Genomic DNA, 18,745 nt, shown 5'->3' with positions numbered 1-18,745 from the left:
CATACATGATGCATAAATTCCATTCAAACAAAGGATTCTGTCTGGTCAGTGTCAGCTTTTTCCTCTTAATCCTGACGGCGTCTTCAGGGCTGAGCAAGGCGGGAAGAACTCGATAAGAGAGCAATAAATTCTTTTTCTCTGAAAGATTAAAGTGTCCTGTGGCTGCTATCTTGGTGTGAGTCCTCTCTTAAAAAAAGTGTCTTACATAGCATAGTTTCTATCTTAACATTATGTTATAACCTAAAACTATATTTAACACACTACTTAAGAAAATTAACACAGCATTACTTTCTAACATAACACATATAATATTCATTTTCATATTTGCGAAAAGCCAATCATAAAATACGTATTTTTCACATTCTCTAGATGCATCATGGATGCAAGTTTATACATATTCTTGCCTTTTTGTCCTGGCCAGCTCATTTTGCCTGCTGTAGAAGGCAAGAGCTGGAAACAGCATCCACCACTGCCTAAGCTGTGCTGTGCTGAGCACAGGCCTGAGGCTACATTCGGGGCAGTGTGGGAGTTCGGGATGGGGTGGGAAGTTGTTGGATTTCTTAGGTGTTTATGGCAGAAGCCAGTCATGCAATGCAGAGGATAAGTTTGATGTCTCCGATTTGGTTGTAAAGGGCAGCGGTGCTGGCTTCTGCTCGTCCATGTCATCAGCTTATTAGTAGGAAGGACATGATTCCAACTCCTTCTCAGCCAATGAATAGGACAAATAAGTTGTTTGTGATGATTAGGATGAGTATTGAGATTAGGAAGAATAGTAGGTAGGGGAAAAATTTTGTGATATAGGGGTCTGAAGCTATATATCATGTTGCAAATTGTAGGATAGATCATGATACGAACAGTGCAATGGGGAGGAAGGTAAGGGAGTAGAAGTCTATTTTTAGGCTGACGGGGATTTTGAAGTTTATAATGAATTTTCATTCTCAGAAGGAGGTGAGGCTTTCTGTCCCGGAGTAGATGTAGATTGTTATGGGGATTAAGCAGATTAAGAAGGAGGCTTTGACTGTGTTTGTTGATTGTGTTGGGGGTGTTGTTGAGGTTGTTAGACAGAAGTGAAAATAGGATGGGGGTGGAGATGATTAGGATGAGTATTGCGATATACGCCAGGCGGGCAGGCAGGCAGGCTTTTCCCCATCCCCTTGAGGGTGTCGCTGTCCCGGGAGAGGCGGCTGGAGATCCGCAGCTCCCCTTTCCAGGGCACCGCTCGGAGCTGAGGGAGAGCCCTCCCGCTCGGCTCGGCTCGGCTCTTCCTGCGGAACTACACATCCCGGCGTGCCCTGGGGCGGAGTGCGGCTCCCAGAGTGCTCTGCGCTGCGTCCGGAGGGGACGGGCCAAGATGGCGGCAGTAGAGGAGGAAAGCTCGGCGGCGGAGCCGGAGCAGGAGCCGGGGCCGGCGGCGGAGGAGCCACGGAGCTTCAAGGACTTGGTGAGACTGAGCCGGAGCTGCTCCTGCCGCCGGTGCTCGCTGCGCTGTCCCAGGGAGCAGCGTCTCGCTGCCCCGCGGAGGAGGCCGGGGAGCTGCGGGCCCGCCCGCGGCGCAGACACGTGTGGCGGACAGCGGGGCCGGGCCCCGTGAGCTGCAGGCACTCGGCCGTGCCCCGCTGGGCTGGCACTGCTGCTCCCATCGCCGCTATCTTCGAGTTGTCTTAACTTGATATGTTGTTTTTTTTTTTATTTTCTGTGGTCATGGTGAAGAGATAGGTGTGTATGTGGGGAGGGGAGTTCATTGTGTAAACGAGGGTAAAACCGACCGTATTCTTCCTGTGCCAGTCATCTCTAACAGATTTGGAACAAATCCGATGAAATTACTGATGGAAGTGGGCATCACTGTGAGCAGCCTGCCCTTTCAGAGAGTTGCACTGGGGGCCTGGTGGGGTTTGTCTCCGCTAGAAACGAGTTGTCTCTGTTGCAGCATGTATTTAATTTAAGTCAGTGATTTAATCTAGGTCTTTTTGGTGATGTTTGTTCCCCTTTTCTCTTGTCACTAATGTCCAGGGAGTGACAGATGTCCTGTGTGAAGCTTGTGACCAGTTGGGATGGAAGGTGCCAACGAAGATCCAAATTGAGGCTATTCCAGTGGCTCTCCAAGGTGAGCAGTGTGTTTCTTTGGTCCTGAGCTGGGGACTGCTCCAGGAATTCTGTGTGAATGAATTTTGCTGAGTGAGAAGGATCAGGGATGAGTGTGTCCCAACTTCTTCATTGCTGAGGATCTGTGTCTAGAAGCAGTTTTCATATTCATTATGTGTCCTTCCCAGGTGGAGCTTGGAATGCTAGTTTATCCTATGACCCTGCCTGCAGCCACAGACTTACAAATGAGTACAAACATTGTTCTTTGAGTGTTCACTCCTGTTGTGTAGTTCTGACAATCCATGTTAAATAGAAATCTTACTAATCATTTGAGCTGCTAGTCCACATTGATCATTTTGGTCCTGAAATACTCAGGGATACACAGGAAGCTTCCAGTCAGTTTTGGACTGTGCTTCTTCTGGTAGAGCCCTACAGAGTGTGTGTGTGTGACTGAAAGTGAAGATGCCTTGACTAATTCCTTAATATGTATCATTTGCTTTGCTGTGAGCAGGCAACTCTTTGAAATTAGATTTCTGAAGTGAGTAATAACCAGTGACTTTCTGTAAGCATTCTGGAATTACAAAAAAAATACTGAATTCAGCAGAAATTTCTGCCTCTAGATTTTATTTTTTTTTTTGACAACCCCCCCCAAAATGCTCTCAAGGAGGAAAGGAATAACATAGTGACAGAATGGGAACAAACTTTCAGTGTCTTCTCTATCCTAGTATTTAACTTTTGTCAGACTCTTTTACACATATAAAATTCTCTTGGGGAAAAAAAAAAAAAACACAAACACAAAGGAAAGACCGAGAAATTGTTTCCAGTGTAAGGTGTGTTGACAGCATGTTCCTCTCAGCTGCATGAGTTTAGGAGGTCATAATGGATTCTGTTGATGAATTCCACCCTGTTGCCTGCATTGTTTTGGGGTAAGACTTTCTGTCCTACCCTTCCTACTGAAGGAAATGGTTTAGATTACCCTGTTAATCAATGGCACAATTGTGCCTTGTGAAGTGCGAGCCTGTTGTCCTGTAGTTTGTGTGACTGAAGTCTCAAACACCACAGTCTGTTTCCTTGTAAGCCACTAAGCAGACAACATTTGGACTAGAATAGTGAGGTGGAGTCATTAAACTGTAAACTGATGTCAGATTTGAGACACTATAAATTACATCTTATTTTGAACCTGAGGTTTGTATGAAACTCTTTATATTTACAGATTTAACTAGAAAATTGACTATTGAGACTGTAATCATTCTACAGATAAATCAGAGCCTAAAAATGCTTCAGAGAGATTCTGAGATTCTTTGGTTTGGCCCTTCATGGTTTTTTTTTCTTTTGCCTTCTGTGTGTCTGCCTTTATTTCTGTCCTTAGGGAGTTCTTGTGTTTTGTAGCACAGTACTTCAAAGTCTTCTTTCTCTGTTGTGGATGTATAACAGTTTTTTTCCCCCCTTGCTCCTTCTTGCAGGCAGGGATGTCATTGGACTGGCAGAAACTGGCTCTGGGAAAACAGGAGCCTTTGCTTTGCCAATTCTCCAAGCCCTGCTGGAAACACCTCAGCGATTATTTGCTCTTGTGCTCACACCAACAAGGGAGCTGGCCTTTCAAATCTCAGAGCAGTTTGAAGCTCTGGGGTCCTCCATTGGTGTTCAAAGCAGTAAGTGGCTTTTATGGTATTGCACCAGTTTTTCTGAAGGCCAGTTTGTCAGCTTGAGATTGCAAAGATAAAAATAGAGGATTTGTATGAGGGGTTGAAGAAAATGTAAGAAAAGCTTATGCTGCTGGAAGACAGAGATCTGGTATCAGCTTTGAGAAGAAAAGACTCTGTGTCTTTCCTCATGGAGTGATCTACAGCTTTCCTGCATCCTGTGTCTAAATAGTTAAAGGTGGAAATAGAGGAGAGTGTTCTCAAGAGTTGGTGTGTGTCCAGTGAAATTGCATAGAGCTCCTTCCTATGGTGTGATGTAGTTTAATCTTCTTTTCAGACTGTCTGTATTGATTCTTTAGATAATCTTTCAAAAAAAGATTTGTGGATATTTTTAGAATTTCTAGATTTTTGCAGTTGTGTTAAACTGAAAGGAATAGATTCTGCCTGTAGCTCTGCAGCTGTGAAAATAAAATACTTGTGGCCAGTAAGGCATTAATTGCATGGCTTAAGAAACCTAGGAAGGTTAGATATGCTAAAATAAAATAAATTCTCATAAAAAGATGTAACTTTTCATTTGTGCAGTATTGCTGTGGGTGGTGGGCAGTCAGAGTGAACACTGCAGTGCCAGGGGTGGGCTGGTGCTACTCTGTGGGTTTCACTCCCCTCTCTTTGTCCTGCAGCGGTTATTGTGGGTGGAATTGACACAATGTCTCAGTCTCTGGCCTTAGCCAAGAAACCACATGTTATAATTGGTAAGTTGATGTGCTGGGGATGTGGAGTGTGAATATTATCAAACTGCAGCTAACCGAAGGAAGGAGAGTACATCCTTCATTTGTGTTTTGTCCCAGCTCTGAGTACTGGGTGTTTAATGTTTCTAAAGTATCCACCAGTAACTTTGTTGCTACAAGCTCATTCCAAACCATTCCTGCTAGACCTGGAGTGCTTTTGGCTTATTTTTTCATTCTCAAGTATTTGAAATGCTGCTCTCATCTTTTGCAGTACAGCTTGTCTGCAATCTTTTTTGTGTCACTTCTTTTTAGGACATTCTTCAGAGAGTCTGACTCCATTAGTCTTATTTCAAAACACTTTCTGAAGATACCCTATGAAAGAGTTATTCCCACAAAGCAGTCTTCACTTTTCCTGGGCAAAGAGTCCCATTTCTGTAATGGACAGCTGTCTTGCCTGTTTGGATCTTTTCCTCTGCTTTCATTCCGAATTTGCTCTTGTTGTGCTGTTGGCAGCAACCCCTGGCCGTCTGGTTGATCATCTGGAGAACACAAAGGGCTTCAACTTACGAGCTCTGAAGTTCCTGGTGATGGATGAGGCTGACCGGATCCTTAACATGGATTTCGAGACCGAGGTGGGGATGTGCTGAAAGATGAGTTTGGAACGTTGGATGGGTCCCTTTGAAATTGCATCATACATGGGAAACACTGAGCTGTCCTGTAGAAATTAGTAGTGAATTGTAACTAAAATCTAATAATTACACACAAATTTGTGGTGGGATTAGAACATAGCAGAGTTCTGCAGAGCACTGCCAAAACAGTAGGAGGCACTCTAAAATCTGCTAGTGTCTCTGGAGTGCCTGACATAGAATGTAGTTAGGGTAGAAAACCATCACAGACACATTCCTGCAGAAACATTGCCTGATATTTGCACTGTTGTTGGACTTTTGGAGTTCACACTGTCTGTCAACAAGATAACAGCCTACACCTTCCCTCTAGAAGAAAAAAAATTGTTCCTACTGTATGTTTGCATATGCATTAGTCTTCATGTGGATGATCTTTATATTTGTGGAAGGTTTGTGTCTTGCTTGCTTGTAGTGTTTAGTATTTCCATTTCCTTATTTTTTTACAGGTGGATAAGATATTAAAAGTGATTCCCCGAGATAGGAAGACATTCCTCTTTTCTGCCACCATGACCAAGAAGGTGGGAGCACACTAATCTGTTATAGTTCTCCTTCCATCAGGCTATCCTTTTGACTAGCCTGTATTAATACAATTTTCTGACAAGATCTCTGTCCAACTAAATTTCATTATCTTACCAGGTTCAAAAACTCCAGCGTGCTGCTCTGAAGAATCCTGTTAAATGTGCTGTTTCTTCCAAGTATCAGACAGTTGAAAAACTACAGCAATACTATATTTTCATCCCCTCCAAATTCAAGGTAATGGCACTTCTGTTTCTTCTCTCTTACTGTCTTTTCTTGCTCCCACTACTGTCCAATATCTTTTCATTTTCTGAGTCCTAGACTTAATGTTGCACATGTGATTATCTCTGGGGTTTTTTGAATTCTCCCTTTGTTTCTTTACAGGACAGCTACCTGGTTTATATCTTGAATGAACTGGCTGGTAACTCTTTCATGATCTTCTGCAGTACATGTAACAATACTCAGAGGACTGCTCTGCTGCTCCGCAACCTGGGCTTCACTGCCATTCCCCTCCACGGGCAGATGAGTCAGGTATGGGCAGGAACCCTCACAACAGAGTGGGCAGAGGGCCTGGGGCTTGGGAAATGACTGCACCATACTGAGTCATACCTGCCTTGCAGGAGGAGTATTTCACAGCTAGAGGACTGGACTAGAAATTTATAGAAATCCATAGAAATTTAACTAATGTGAATGCTGACACACTGGTTCTGTAGTATTTAAGAAAGAAATTAGAGAAGTGAAATTTTTGAGTAGTTTCCCCCCCAGTTCTTTTGTGCCAGTATCTTATCAAGAGCATATTAACTAGAAACTAGAATGAGTATTATTCTCTCATTCTCTTTTTTTCTTTTTTCCAGAATAAACGTTTGGGCTCTCTGAACAAGTTCAAGGCAAAGGCACGTTCTATTCTCCTGGCTACTGATGTTGCAAGCAGAGGTCTGGACATCCCACATGTGGATGTGGTGATAAACTTTGATATTCCTACACACTCTAAGGTAAGCCTGTTTGTGTGCCAGCTGAGAGCTTCTGGTCACTGGGAGCAGATAGAAAAAGAAGATGGACAAAGGAACAGAGACATCTTTTCTCTCTTCTGCTGGCTGGAAGCCTAATTCATGATTCTGTACATTGAAAGGGGTAGTTCAGCCTCTGCTATTGAGTTGGTATCTCTGTTTGCATGGTCTCATGGCCTGGGTTGTAGAGGTGATCCTGTAAGTGAAGAGGGGAAGTAAGGAATGCTCTGTGCCTTTGCATTTCTGCCCAGACTGTATGTTTTGCCTTTTTACATTCAAAGGCTTTGAAAACAATTTTAACATATTACTAGTTTCATGTAGTCATCTCTGTGTCTGTGATCAAGGTCTGCCTTCATATTTTAAACTGTGTTTAAAAAAAGAAAAAAAAAAATCAGTTCTCTGATGATGATTGGTTAAGAAAGGTGTCCTTAATATGTCTCACCTTCATATTGCTAAAGTACAGCAAAAGGAAAAGAAAGTAAGTTACCAGCTCTCTGTATGGATAGTATGGGGTTATCTCAGGGATGTGACTGTTTCCCAGCTTAGTTCCAGAAAACATACCATTAACCTGCACTTACAATGATTAAAGATACTGTGCCTTGCAAACAGAAGAAAGCATAGTAGGTCTTTTGAAGACACTCCTTTTGTAAAAGCACAAAAGTAAGAAAAAAACTGTGGGGGTGGCAGCTTGAATGGTGTTATTATGGTCTTTGTGCTCTTCTCTCTCATCTAACTCACAGAACAAATCCTTTCTTACAGTCCTCTCTCTGCAAATCCTCTATGGAGAAGGGAGTATTTTAATTTCCATAATGTAGTATAAAACCTGGAAAACAGCCTTGAACCATATTGACCAAAGATGCTCAATAGACTCTTCTAAATTATTCTCAATCATCCTCTCTTTCACCATGCTTACCAAGTTCAAGTCTACTTGTCAGAGGGTTTCCCTGAAGATGCACTATGGAGAGCACTAGATTCCAAGACTGAAAATGCAGGCATGGGTTCACTGTGAATATTAGCTTTCCAAGGAAGTGAGAGTGAAGTCTTGGCAAAGGTCATGTATTGCAACTTTTATCCTGCAGTCTGGAATAATTGGATTTGGTCTTCTCATTTAAAAAGAGAACAATTCAAGTGTTAAAACTGAATTTGTGCCTCCACTTAGGCCTCTTCTCAAAATCTGATGCTGTGCACCCTCCTGAGCAGTTAATGCTAGCAGTGTTCTTGACATTCTCTTGTTCTTTCCTAAAGAGAAAATACATAGTCTGATCTGCCATAAGATCTGTTCTGTGTTTGGTGAACATATATTATTGCTTATCAAGAAAATTCTTTCCAGGATTACATTCACCGTGTTGGGAGAACAGCTCGAGCTGGGAGATCTGGCAAATCTATCACCTTTGTCACACAGTAAGTGATAAAATTTAACAGGCTTATTCTTTCCAGCTGTGTTTCAGAGCAGAAAATATCTGACCTTATCCTGAGTGAGAATACAATACTACTTTTCATTTTGAAGTGCCAATTGGTTTTATTTAAAGGGGAGAGAATTCAAAGCCTAGGGTGGGGAGGGAGGAAAGTAGAACAATTCTGGAAGCAGGCATTCATTGATCAGAACAGTTTATAACTGGACTATACAATATATATATTCTTTAAATATATAATGTAGGTTAAGTAACTTTGAGGGTGTTTTATAAACACTGAACTATTTGTCTAAAAAGAAAATCTTTACCAAATACTTCTGAACAAAGATGAGATGAGCTGGATAAATCAGAGAAGCCATGCCAGAAGGCATCATTTGGGTGCAGCTGAGCTGCTTGTGAGACCATCAGCACAAACTAACAGTATCTGTGGGCTGGAGACAAGGGCTGAAGGCTGTGAGTGGTGACAGCTGAGGCCCTCTCAGTAGGGCTGATTCAGGCTGGTGCCCTGTCTTCCCTCAGGTATGATGTAGAGCTGTTCCAGCGCATTGAACACCTGATTGGCAAGAAGCTGCCAGCATTCCCCATGCAAGAGGAAGAAGTTATGATGCTGACAGAGCGTGTGGCTGAGGCCCAGAGGTTTGCTCGAATGGTGGGTGCTGGCTTTTTGACCCTGTCCCCTCTGTTGTATTCTGAATTTCTTCAGACCAAACTCTGGGTCAATGTGTCGATTGCATTGCAGGAGCTGCGGGAGCAGGGAGAGAAGAAGCGATCTCGGAACGATGATGATGACACAGAAGAGGCTATTGGTGTCAGAAATAAGGTGGCAGGAGGGAAAAAGAAGAAAAGGAAAGCCTAGTTTGCTATTTGATCAAACTTTTTTATTTATCTCTTTATGGCTATCTGAGCTATCAAAAACAGTCAACAAGCCATCTCCAGTGGATTTTTTTTCAGAACTACATATGAAATTTGGCAGTCCCGGCTCATTCACTCTGAAGTGCAGTGTGAGTGCACCTTTTGAACTGCTGCAGCCTGTCCCACTATCCGATCTCTGAGTGCATCTGGAGTCAGATCTGTCAGAAGAAGGAGGGAAAAGTTAAAAAGAAGTGACTGAGTTTTCACAGCATAGCTGTGATGCCCTTGCTTTGGAGAACGGATGTGTTACATTGAGAACTCAAAATGTATTTTGCCTAATTTTAAAACTACCTGGTTTTCCTTGTCTTGTCACTGACCTGTTCTATTCACTTCGTGTATCAGCTCTGCCAGAAGGTTTTCTTCTCGGGTCAATCCTGGCAATTCAGATGTGACATCAATACCTTAGATTTGTCAGCTGAGGAGCAGTCCAGCACAGAGAGAACAAGCTTCAGCAGGATGAAACATTCACTGCCTGGAATTCCATCCAATACCTGCTAATGATTGACACCATCAAGGATAGGTCTGGGTTTTGGGTGGGGTTTTTGTGGCCGATTCTCGTAGTACTTACAAGTGAACACAAGAGGGAGGTATTTACGTGGGAAAGCAACGCAAAGCTGGGAGGTGCAGAAAAACAGGTATCCTGGAAAGCTCTTTGTTTCCCTGGGCAGGGAATTTTGTTACTCTTAGGCAGAGTTCCCTGCCAGACAAGTAGACTTTTGTAAGAATGAGATAAGTGTACTTGATACAAAACCAGAAGGTTACTGCTAGTTCTCATTGACAATAAAAATTTTCATACAGGATGTTCCTGTTGGTAGGCAGAGTGAGGAGCTCCTGCGTATGTAAATTTACTGAAAACATAATGTCCAGTATTCATAAACTGGATTTTGTGCTACATGAAAAACAATGTTCAAAATAGTCCTTTTTAGATCTAAATGGAAAGTAGAAACTATTGCAGTAGTCAAGATGAGCACAGTGGTTATTTCACACTGTTGGCATAAATCTAGTATCTACATGTATGCTGGTCAGAATGCTTTTACACTTTTGTTAGGGGCAGCACGTTCTGCAAAGAAATGCCAGAAAACCTAGGTCTGTTTTTTCATGAGGGACTGAGATACTCTTTGGAATAAAAACAGTGACAGTGTTCTCGCTCTTTATTTATGATGTAGCAGTTTACTTAAATGTCCCAAACATCTTCAAGTCTGGTAGCTCTAAAATGGTCTTGAGTAAGTGGCAGATTGTAAGTGTACAAATCTTGGGTGTGTTCACTGCTAAGAGCCTTTTCTGTAAAGGAGAATGAGTGTTTACCTCCCCTGGGTCCTAGCATGTCACAGACATCTTTTGTGAAAAATCCTTTCTTTAGGATTTTCCCTCTTCTGGGAAGCTGAGGCCCCAGAAAGAGAATGTAAACAATGGTTGTCTGCTGCTGTGGAATGCAACAGGTTCACCTGTGATTGGTCCATGTTCCATGTTTACAATTAAGGGCCAGTCAGAGACTGAGCTCTCTCTGGGACAGAATCAGAGAGAGCTCTCTTGTTGATTCTATTTCTATGCTATTCTTAGCTTAGCAGCTTCCGAACTTCTCTCTCTATTCCTATTAGTATAGTCTTAATGTAGTATATATCATAACTTAATAAATCAGCCTTCTGATCCTGAGATCAAGATTCTCGTCTCTCTCTTCACCCCTGAAGACCCTTGCAAGCCTTGTAACAACTGGTGACCCTTCGTTGTAAGGACAAAAATTAATTTGATAAGACCCCAGAGGAGCAAGAGCTGCACTGGGTAAACCCGGAAGGCAGCAGTTATGGTTGCTTTACAAGTGACCACAGAAGTGGATTTTAGCAGGAGCTGAAGAACTGAAGATCTTGATTTGGACGGAGTTCACAGCCAAGGCTGACCACAAAGCGAACCTGAAAAACCTCTGGGAAGATGTTCGGAAGGAGCAGCAGAACCGTGGAGCTGGCCAGAGCATGCTGGGCTCTTTCAAAAGGTACTGTTGGCTTTTCCCTTCCTGATGATGCAGCCCTGCCTAGTTTGTGGCTGTTCGTATGGGGAACGCCCCCATTAGAGGATGAGGTTCAATTTTCTCCTTCAGAGGAGAAACTTATTGCCCTCTGGCAAAAATGGGGTGAAGAGGATGGACTTTCCCTGTCAGAAACAGATCTCTATGAGTTTTTTCGATGGGCAAAACTTTTTGGGTTTTTTACTGATGTGCTATATGCCCCATGTGCACTCCGACAGAGACTGCGACTGCGCCTCCGCAGCGGACCCCAGAGGCAGCGGCAGAAGACTGCGCCGACCCTGTGCCGTGCCTGCCGCCGCTTTCAGAGCCAAGGGACACAGCAGTGGCGTGTGCCTGCGCATCCCCGCCGCCTCAAACCGAGACAGTCCCTGTTCAGGATGGTGCTGAAAATGGCGCTGAACCCGCGGGACCCTCGAAGCAGCCCACGGCCGTTCCTACACCCAGCGTGATTTCCCGCCCGAGTGTTTCGGGTTGTCCTGGGGCTGCCCCTGCTGGGGGAGCTGGGACAGGGGAAGAGGGCGTCAGTCGCTCCTTCCATGAAGCCGGCATGGCCCGACAGCTGGGGGCAGCCCGCCTGCCTGCGTTGAAGATCAGCATTCCCAGCAGGTTGGGGAGTGTTTGGTCAGTTGCTGCCCCGTGGAGGCTGCCATCTCTGCCACCCCTCTTGTGCCCTAGTGGCGAGGGGCAGGTGGGTTCTGCCGAAAGTTCTGCCTTTGGTCCCCAGCCTGGTGGGGGTGGTGCCATGAGGCAGATGGGAGACACACCTGATGCATTTGCATTGCAGAGGCAGGGGGCACAGTGGGAAGCGATCATGGCTTGCTTGCTGTGGGGAACAAAACATTCCTAGATCCGAGATGAGGATTTTTGGGGCTGCTTCTATTTCCCTGCTGCTGGCATGCCTCAGTGGTTTTGGGGAAAGGAAGCGTCTCACCACCCGTGCTGCCATTGTACTGGCAGCAGGGTGCAGGCTTGTAGGAATGCAGAGCCTGCCTCGTGGGTTTGGCCTGGGCTGTTGGGCTCAGGAAGTCCCTGGGCCAGGGCCACTGCCTGGCCTCCTGATGGCTGTGGGGGTTGTGGTTTCCCCTACCGGTCCTGGCCCACCTTTTGTGGGCCAGCTTTGGGGTTCCTGGTCCGTTCATGGGCCAGGGCCCCCCAGGGCCTTTCTTTCTCTGGCTCTGCTCTGCTGCTGCTGCTCTTTTCGATCACAAACAAACAAACAAACAAAAAACCCCCAAATTTTTAAATTAAATAAAGATTGAAATAGCTGGCAGCAGCTCTGAAACATTGAAGGGCCAGAAAAGGACATTCCAGAAGTTGTTCAAAATTGAATGGTTTTTGATAACTATTGATGGACTTTTTCTGCAGCAAGCCTGATTCAGGACCAAAAAGGACTTTCAGATATGTCCAGGAGGAAGATCTTCAGCCCATGGACTGTTCCTGAAACTCAGCTGCTTGGACTTGAATTTTCTTGGCGTTGTTTTTTGCATTTTCTTATATTGTAAGAGTGTTTTAGTGATTTGATAGAACTGTATGTTCTACAGGTGAAGAAATTTCCTGTTCATTCCACATCAGCATTTTTCTTTTTAATTTATAGAATTTGGAAAGGTGAAATGTCACAGACATCTTTTGTGAAAAATCCTTTCTTTAGGATTTTCCCTCTTCTGGGAAGCTGAGGCCCCAGAAAGAGAATGTAAACAATGGTTGTCTGCTGCTGTGGAATGCAACAGGTGCACCTGTGATTGGTCCATGTTCCATGTTTACAATTAAGGGCCAGTCAGAGACTGAGCTCTCTCTGGGACAGAATCAGAGAGAGCTCTCTTGTTGATTCTATTTCTATGCTATTCTTAGCTTAGCAGCTTCCGAACTTCTCTCTCTATTCCTATTAGTATAGTCTTAATGTAGTATATATCATAACTTAATAAATCAGCCTTCTGATCATGAGATCAAGATTCTCGTCTCTCTCTTCACCCCTGAAGACCCTTGCAAGCCTTGTAACACTAGCACAGAGGGGCAGGGGTGAAAGGACATAAATGAGAACATTTTACAGGGCACTTTGGTAGCAAACCACACAGATAAGAGCCCTAGAATGCACCAGAGAGAGAGAACAAAATGAGTGATAATATGGGTGGAGATGCAAGTGCTTGTTCCCCGTGGAGCAAGGGAACACTCCCAACTGTCCTGCTGGGTGCTTGAACAAAATTTCTTATTCTTTGCAGGCAGGATAGGGTTGGTTCCAGTATCAGCAAAGGAAGCTTAAATCTCTCTGAGGGTCCTGGATCCCTGGAAAACCTCTGGAGTGTTATTGCCAGCTATGTAATGGATGAGATACAGTCAGTCTGAAGCAATCTTGTAAAGTGATGTGAAGGACACTTTGACTGCTGGAGGAGGTAGGGCAGAGTCATTCCTTTCAGAATTCCTTTCAAGTTGATGGAGTCTGTAGCATCTCCCTATGTTCTTCCTATTTGGAAGCCTGCAGCAGCAGAGGGGATGTCTTGTCCCTTGGTGGAGTCAAAGGTTATCCCTCTTTTGCAGTAGCAGGAATATTGGTGGGGGGAAATGGAGCTGCTCCTTGTGAAAGAGTACAGAGCCTCATTGAGAGGAGTGACTAGACAGCTGGCCACCTCCCTTGATTTGGAATGACAAACTGTAGAAGCACTTGACATTAGAAAAGCAAAGGTCTCACCACACCCACATTCTTACTGATGCCTCACCTGCCACAGGTATGTGCATTCAGTTTCAGCTAAAAATATCTCAACAGGTTGGAGGGGCAGGAAATGTTTCTTTATTGTGGCTACTCCAGAGGGGCTGGGTCAGAGGGTGTTTTTATAACTGAAGTGGAATAGGGAGTGTCTGGAGATGTATTTGGGCGAAACAGAATTTACAGCCAGCTTAAAACAAAATCTCTGATCTAATGAAACATGAGGGGAAAAGAATGAAGTGAGACCTGTCTCTCTCTGAATAAATGTTCAGAAAAGACCAGCACTGGTATGTGCTTGGCTGCATACTTTCATACAACAACTGCTGCCAGTGTTTGTTCAGTCAGGAGGGCTTTTGAGGGGCAGTTCTGGAGCACACCCCTGCACCCTCTGGAGTTTCACACAGCAGGGAGCTGAGTGGAGGATTAACCTCAGCATGACGTAAGGTAGGATTGGGCTAACACAATTTGTCATATTTTTATGGTTGAAACTCAGGTGAAGTTTCAATGAAAGCTGTGTTCTCAAAAAATGTTTAGTGGGGATGTTTGCAGTTTGAAACAGTTCTGCACTTCCAAAGTCCATAATGAGAAGGTGATTATTTATATATTTGTAATACATATATCAAATTATGTTTTATGGTTTTGATTTTTAATACTGTGGTAGGTGAATACTTGGGGCAATAACAAATAGGGATAGAGTGTCTTTCCTTTAAATGTTCTAGAGCTAACAGAAGTGGGTCAACCCTTCTGAGGGGAGAAGTAAAATTAAACATGGCTATCAGCACAGATAACTAACTTCAAGATAAGTGACAATAGCTGCAAAATAGTAGCAGTCCCTGCAACCACCCAGGGGTCCAGTACAGGAGCTGCATCGAACTGATCCATCTGAAAAGGATTTGGCCATGTCAGTTCCCCAGTGCCATGCACCTCCTGCCCAGGGGCTGCAAGGGAAGACAAGGGCAGAAAGCACAGCTGGCAACCAAAGTGGGCAATCCAATTTCTGTGGCAGCAGCCTGAGCCTAATCTTCTAAAAGTAATGAGGCACACATGAACTCATTCAAGAACCTGAGAGCCCACCTGTCCCCCTGCCCCCAGAAAGGTAGAGATAACTAAAGAGGGAGAGCTGAATGCCATGACTTTGTAGCAACACCACTGAATTGTGCTGAGAAGTCTCAGTTTAGGAGGAATTCTCAGATGTAATTGGCAATCTGGAAGGCCTTACTTTACAAATCAGGACTGAAGTTAGTAAAAATTCACAGTTCAACCAAGCACAGAAGAAGGAAAATAACAAGGATACTTAAAAGCTCTTGAACATACCTGAGAAAGAATGGAATTCATTGTGTGACCTGTGAAAGACACAGGCATGTACCAACCACTCTGGTGATGTATAAATGTGAAGTTGTGGTTTGCACGCAATGACATGTAAGGAGCTTCTGTAAACATTCAAGTGAGCAATTAATTATTGTAAATGTTGCAGAGTAAAGAGTGTAAAAATCCAGCTTTGGTGCCAGATGTAACTCATGTAGTCATTCTGAATTCTTACTCCTTGTCCTTATGTACTTAGTAGAATTTTTTTTGGGGGGGGGGGGCGGGGAGAGGGACCCCCAACGATTGTAAACACAGAGAATCGGAATGTGAGTTTCTGACAGAATCCTAAGATTTGGAGTTAACTCCTGAACTTTAAAAAAAAAGGTGTGAAAGGTACTTTCTTTGTTTTCAGATGGCTTTTTCTCATGGTCTGACTAGGAAAGCTTCTTTTGAATAACAACATTTAAAAGGGAGAACTAAGGAAGTTTTGTTCCTCTGGCACCTGAGAAATGGAAATGGTTACTTGATCTCTGGCCCAAGGATGAATACAGCCATGCCTGCAGTGCTGTGTCTCTTCCTGAGGACCTTTTAAATACAGAAACTTAGAGTGATGACAATAACACTTTCTCTCTGCTTCCAAAGCTCCCCTGGGGCACCAGTGTTTGCCTTCCTGGGCATGGTAATCGAGTATCTGTCATGCCATGCCTCCTGGTAGGATGTGTTGGACTGTGCCAAGGTCGTGCCAGGTTGTGCAATAGAAGACAGTGGCACTGTGCAGTTTTTAGATGTTGATATTGTAGGTCCTCAGGGAAGGGTGGATGCTTTTGGAGCTTGTTCAAGACTTTTTCAGGGAAGCACCTACAAGCCTGAAGCTGTGTTTCCTAGAGGTTAACACAGGGTAATTTAGCATGGCCAAAGGGAAGAGAACTCTTTACCTTTGCCTGTTCTTCAGGAGGATGCTCATCACTGCAGAAATGTACATGCTGGTCTGTTGCCTCTCTCTAGGAAAAGTCTCTAGGAAGCCTCTTGTAAGAGGCTTCTGCCTTCCTTTGGGCTTGGTGTTTGCAAAGGCTCCTGAGGAAAGGGAAATGTCATGTGGGTGGGAAAAGTTTTTTCTTGCATCTCACAGACACCTTTGCTTCTGTCTATCGCTTCCTCCTCCTCCTTTTTTGATATTCTTCAAGGAAGGTAGGTTTTTTGGCATTTATTCCCATTTGGACTTAAGTCCCCCCCCCCTCCCCCGTTAATCCTGCTCAAATTTTTCACTCACAAACATGCCTCTGTGTAAAGGAAAGCAAATAGCAAAACTTGCTCTGCAGGTTATCTGTGTGATAAAGATGGAGGACTGCTTGATAAGGGTGAACTGCCTTGGTTATGCAGGCTTCCAGAAAAAAAAAAAGACTCCTTTGTGTGCTTTTCAACATTTGCTCCATCCCATGAATAAGGCTAAAGCATGAACTTTTTTGGCTTTGATGTAGGAGATGTCTTTTGCACAATAAGAGTTGGAGTCACAGAATACCTCCTTTCCTGCAGCAGCAATGTAAGGATCCATGGAGCAAGCCTGGGAGAGAAAGTGGAGAATCATTCGGTTTTATTTAAAGCAACAGAAATTAAGGTACCCAGAGTCATGCATGTAATTGCATATACTTGGTCTTCTGTCTTAGCTGTAGCTCAGTTAAGGGAATTTATAACCAGAAATACCCAGCCTGATCCATCCTTGACAGCTTCTGTGCTTGGTGTATCATCAGCAGGGAAGTAATACTTCTTATCCTTCAATATGTATTCAGAATGATAGATTTGCCACAAGTGGGTGATTTCCTATTACTGCTGCTCATGTGCATGCTCACAGGCTTGTTAAGCCTTTACCCTGGTGCCTGCCAGAGGCTGTCTTTGGTCATTAAGGATTAGTCTTCTCCAAGCAAAATCAACAACATGAAGCAGACAGCCTAACAGCCTCCTGACTCCAAAGGAGCTTTCCATGCCTGTAGTTGCAGGTTTCAAGATGCTTCTTGGAAATCCTGAGAGCTTTGAGCTATTTTCCACTGAATACGCTCAAGGCATGTATATGTATCTTAGTTGAGTCTTCCTCCACCCATTGGTGAGAATTTGTTCAATATTATCTAGGAATCTTGGAGTTGCCTTCCCAACTTCAAAAAGAATTTAGATAAAAATGCAAACTTTTAAAAATAAAAAAGGCCGTTCTCTCCAAAATGGATAACGTAGTGAGGAATGATTATAAATGATCTGTGGAAGAAATGTCAGAACAGATTTTCTTTACTATGTTCTCTCTAAGATGGAACTTAGCCATAAGCACAGGCAGGTGCGAGGTTATCTGGCTGGGGTGTAGCCAGGCATTCTCTTCTTGGGTGAGTTTGTTAGAGAGTTCTTCCTTGCAAAAAGCCCTGCTAGTGTTTTGTGACCCTTTGGTTCTTCCAAAGCTGCCACCCAGATATGACTTCTATACTCCAATTGTACTGCTTCTGTCTAGTTCAGAGGATGACTTTTTGAAGATCTCTTCTTTGCATTCTCAGGCTCTTCCCTCCTCTTTCAAATGCTGCCACCTGGTCTGTCTGATGAACAGTTTAGCATTAGTGTGGAAATTCCCTCTCCATCGGGGTTGCATTAAGCTGATGAAGGGGAATCACTGTCACTAGTCTTGCTCTTGTACTTGCATGGACTCTTTGTGAATATGTGACTGCTGTGTCCTCTGAAAATCCTATAGCAGAAAATTGTGGCTCTCTCAGATTTAGTAGAAGCAGCAAATGTAGGGGAAGACTTGACTAGTGCAAGGGCCCTGTTAGCTTCCTGTTGTGCAAGGGCAAGGGAGCTTGCTGGAGGGCATGGTAGTAATTAAATCTTTGGTGATTGTCTTTATCTCTGTATCTTACACATACAGCCAATAAGACTTCCTTTTTTTCTTTTTTCCTTTTAACACAAGCAGCCCTGTGGAAAGCTAATTACTCTGTTCTTTCTTGAAAAGGAAGGTGGAGCCCCTGAACTGGCTGTCCTCTGCCAGTCAGAATAAACAGATTAAAACCTTTGAGAGCTCTCCTCCTTTGTTCTGTTCTTTAGCTTCCACTACTTGGGCCGGGGCAGTCTCAGCTGGAAGTGTCCAGCTTTGTTAGCCCTTTGTTTCTCTGGTCACCTGAGATCTACAGGGCTGTGTATTACCAATTTATAGGAACAGGACAGAAAATGGGCAGGTGGGGATGCTTTTGTGCCTCAAATGGCTTGTGGGTTAATGTCCAGAAATATGCCAAAGTCTGTGGAAAAGACAGTGCTGTAAGTTATTGACTTGTGAAAATACAGGGATAAAGAGGAGGACTGATGGTTGGAGAGGCCCTCTTTTCCAGCAGGATAGTGAGTTTGCATGAAGCTGTTATCTCTCTTGGTGGGAAAAGACTTTTGACAAATAGAGAACTGAAGCCAGCCATGGTTGGGTGACCTTGCTTTGAAGTGACTTCTGTGATCTGGATACTCATTTCCTCTGCCTTCATGATGGCATGACAAATGAGGAAATTTCTGCTCGCATTGCCAGAGTAGAGCCCATGAGCCTTAAAACCAGAAGCTGTGAGCCTTAAAATGAATTCTGTATAGAGGGAAGCAGCTTGTGAGCTTCTGTGCTGCCCTGGGTTGTGCTTTGGCTGGAAGGCTTTTCTCCGTGACTGCCGTGGGCAATGGGCTGAGCCTCGCAGCAGAAACCAGAACTGCCTGACCAACCCTACCAGGTGCTGCTACA

General features: G+C 44.0%; 1 protein-coding gene across 1 annotated transcript; it reads left to right on the top strand.

The window, feature by feature from the left end:
* The first annotated feature begins 1,338 nt into the window (after positions 1-1,338).
* DDX47 (DEAD-box helicase 47) lies at positions 1,339-12,944 on the top strand. The gene is made up of 12 exons (XM_063154718.1): positions 1,339-1,441; positions 2,011-2,104; positions 3,546-3,734; positions 4,406-4,477; positions 4,967-5,085; positions 5,583-5,654; positions 5,773-5,889; positions 6,037-6,183; positions 6,507-6,644; positions 7,990-8,060; positions 8,591-8,720; positions 8,811-12,944. Exons 1-12 carry the CDS (start codon positions 1,352-1,354, stop codon positions 8,925-8,927), a joined length of 1,356 nt encoding a protein of 451 aa, XP_063010788.1. The 5' UTR covers positions 1,339-1,351; the 3' UTR covers positions 8,928-12,944.
* The last annotated feature ends 5,801 nt before the right edge of the window (positions 12,945-18,745 follow it).

Source organism: Melospiza melodia, chromosome 4, assembly GCF_035770615.1.
Source record: "Melospiza melodia melodia isolate bMelMel2 chromosome 4, bMelMel2.pri, whole genome shotgun sequence".
Taxonomy (NCBI): Eukaryota; Metazoa; Chordata; class Aves; order Passeriformes; family Passerellidae; genus Melospiza; species Melospiza melodia.
Note: the sequence above shows the minus strand (reverse complement) of the source record. Positions and strands in the feature narration are given on the sequence as shown.

What these genes read in the sequence shown, in the direction of transcription:
- DDX47 (XM_063154718.1), top strand. Translation starts at nt 1,352, where the DNA reads ATGGCGGCAGTAGAGGAGGAAAGCTCGGCGGCGGAGCCGGAGCAGGAG. An exon ending in GAAACCACATGTTATAATTG is followed by an intron (nt 4,478 to 4,966) that starts GTAAGTTGATGT and finishes TGCTGTTGGCAG; the next exon opens with CAACCCCTGGCCGTCTGGTT. An exon ending in CCCAGAGGTTTGCTCGAATG is followed by an intron (nt 8,721 to 8,810) that starts GTGGGTGCTGGC and finishes ATTGCATTGCAG; the next exon opens with GAGCTGCGGGAGCAGGGAGA.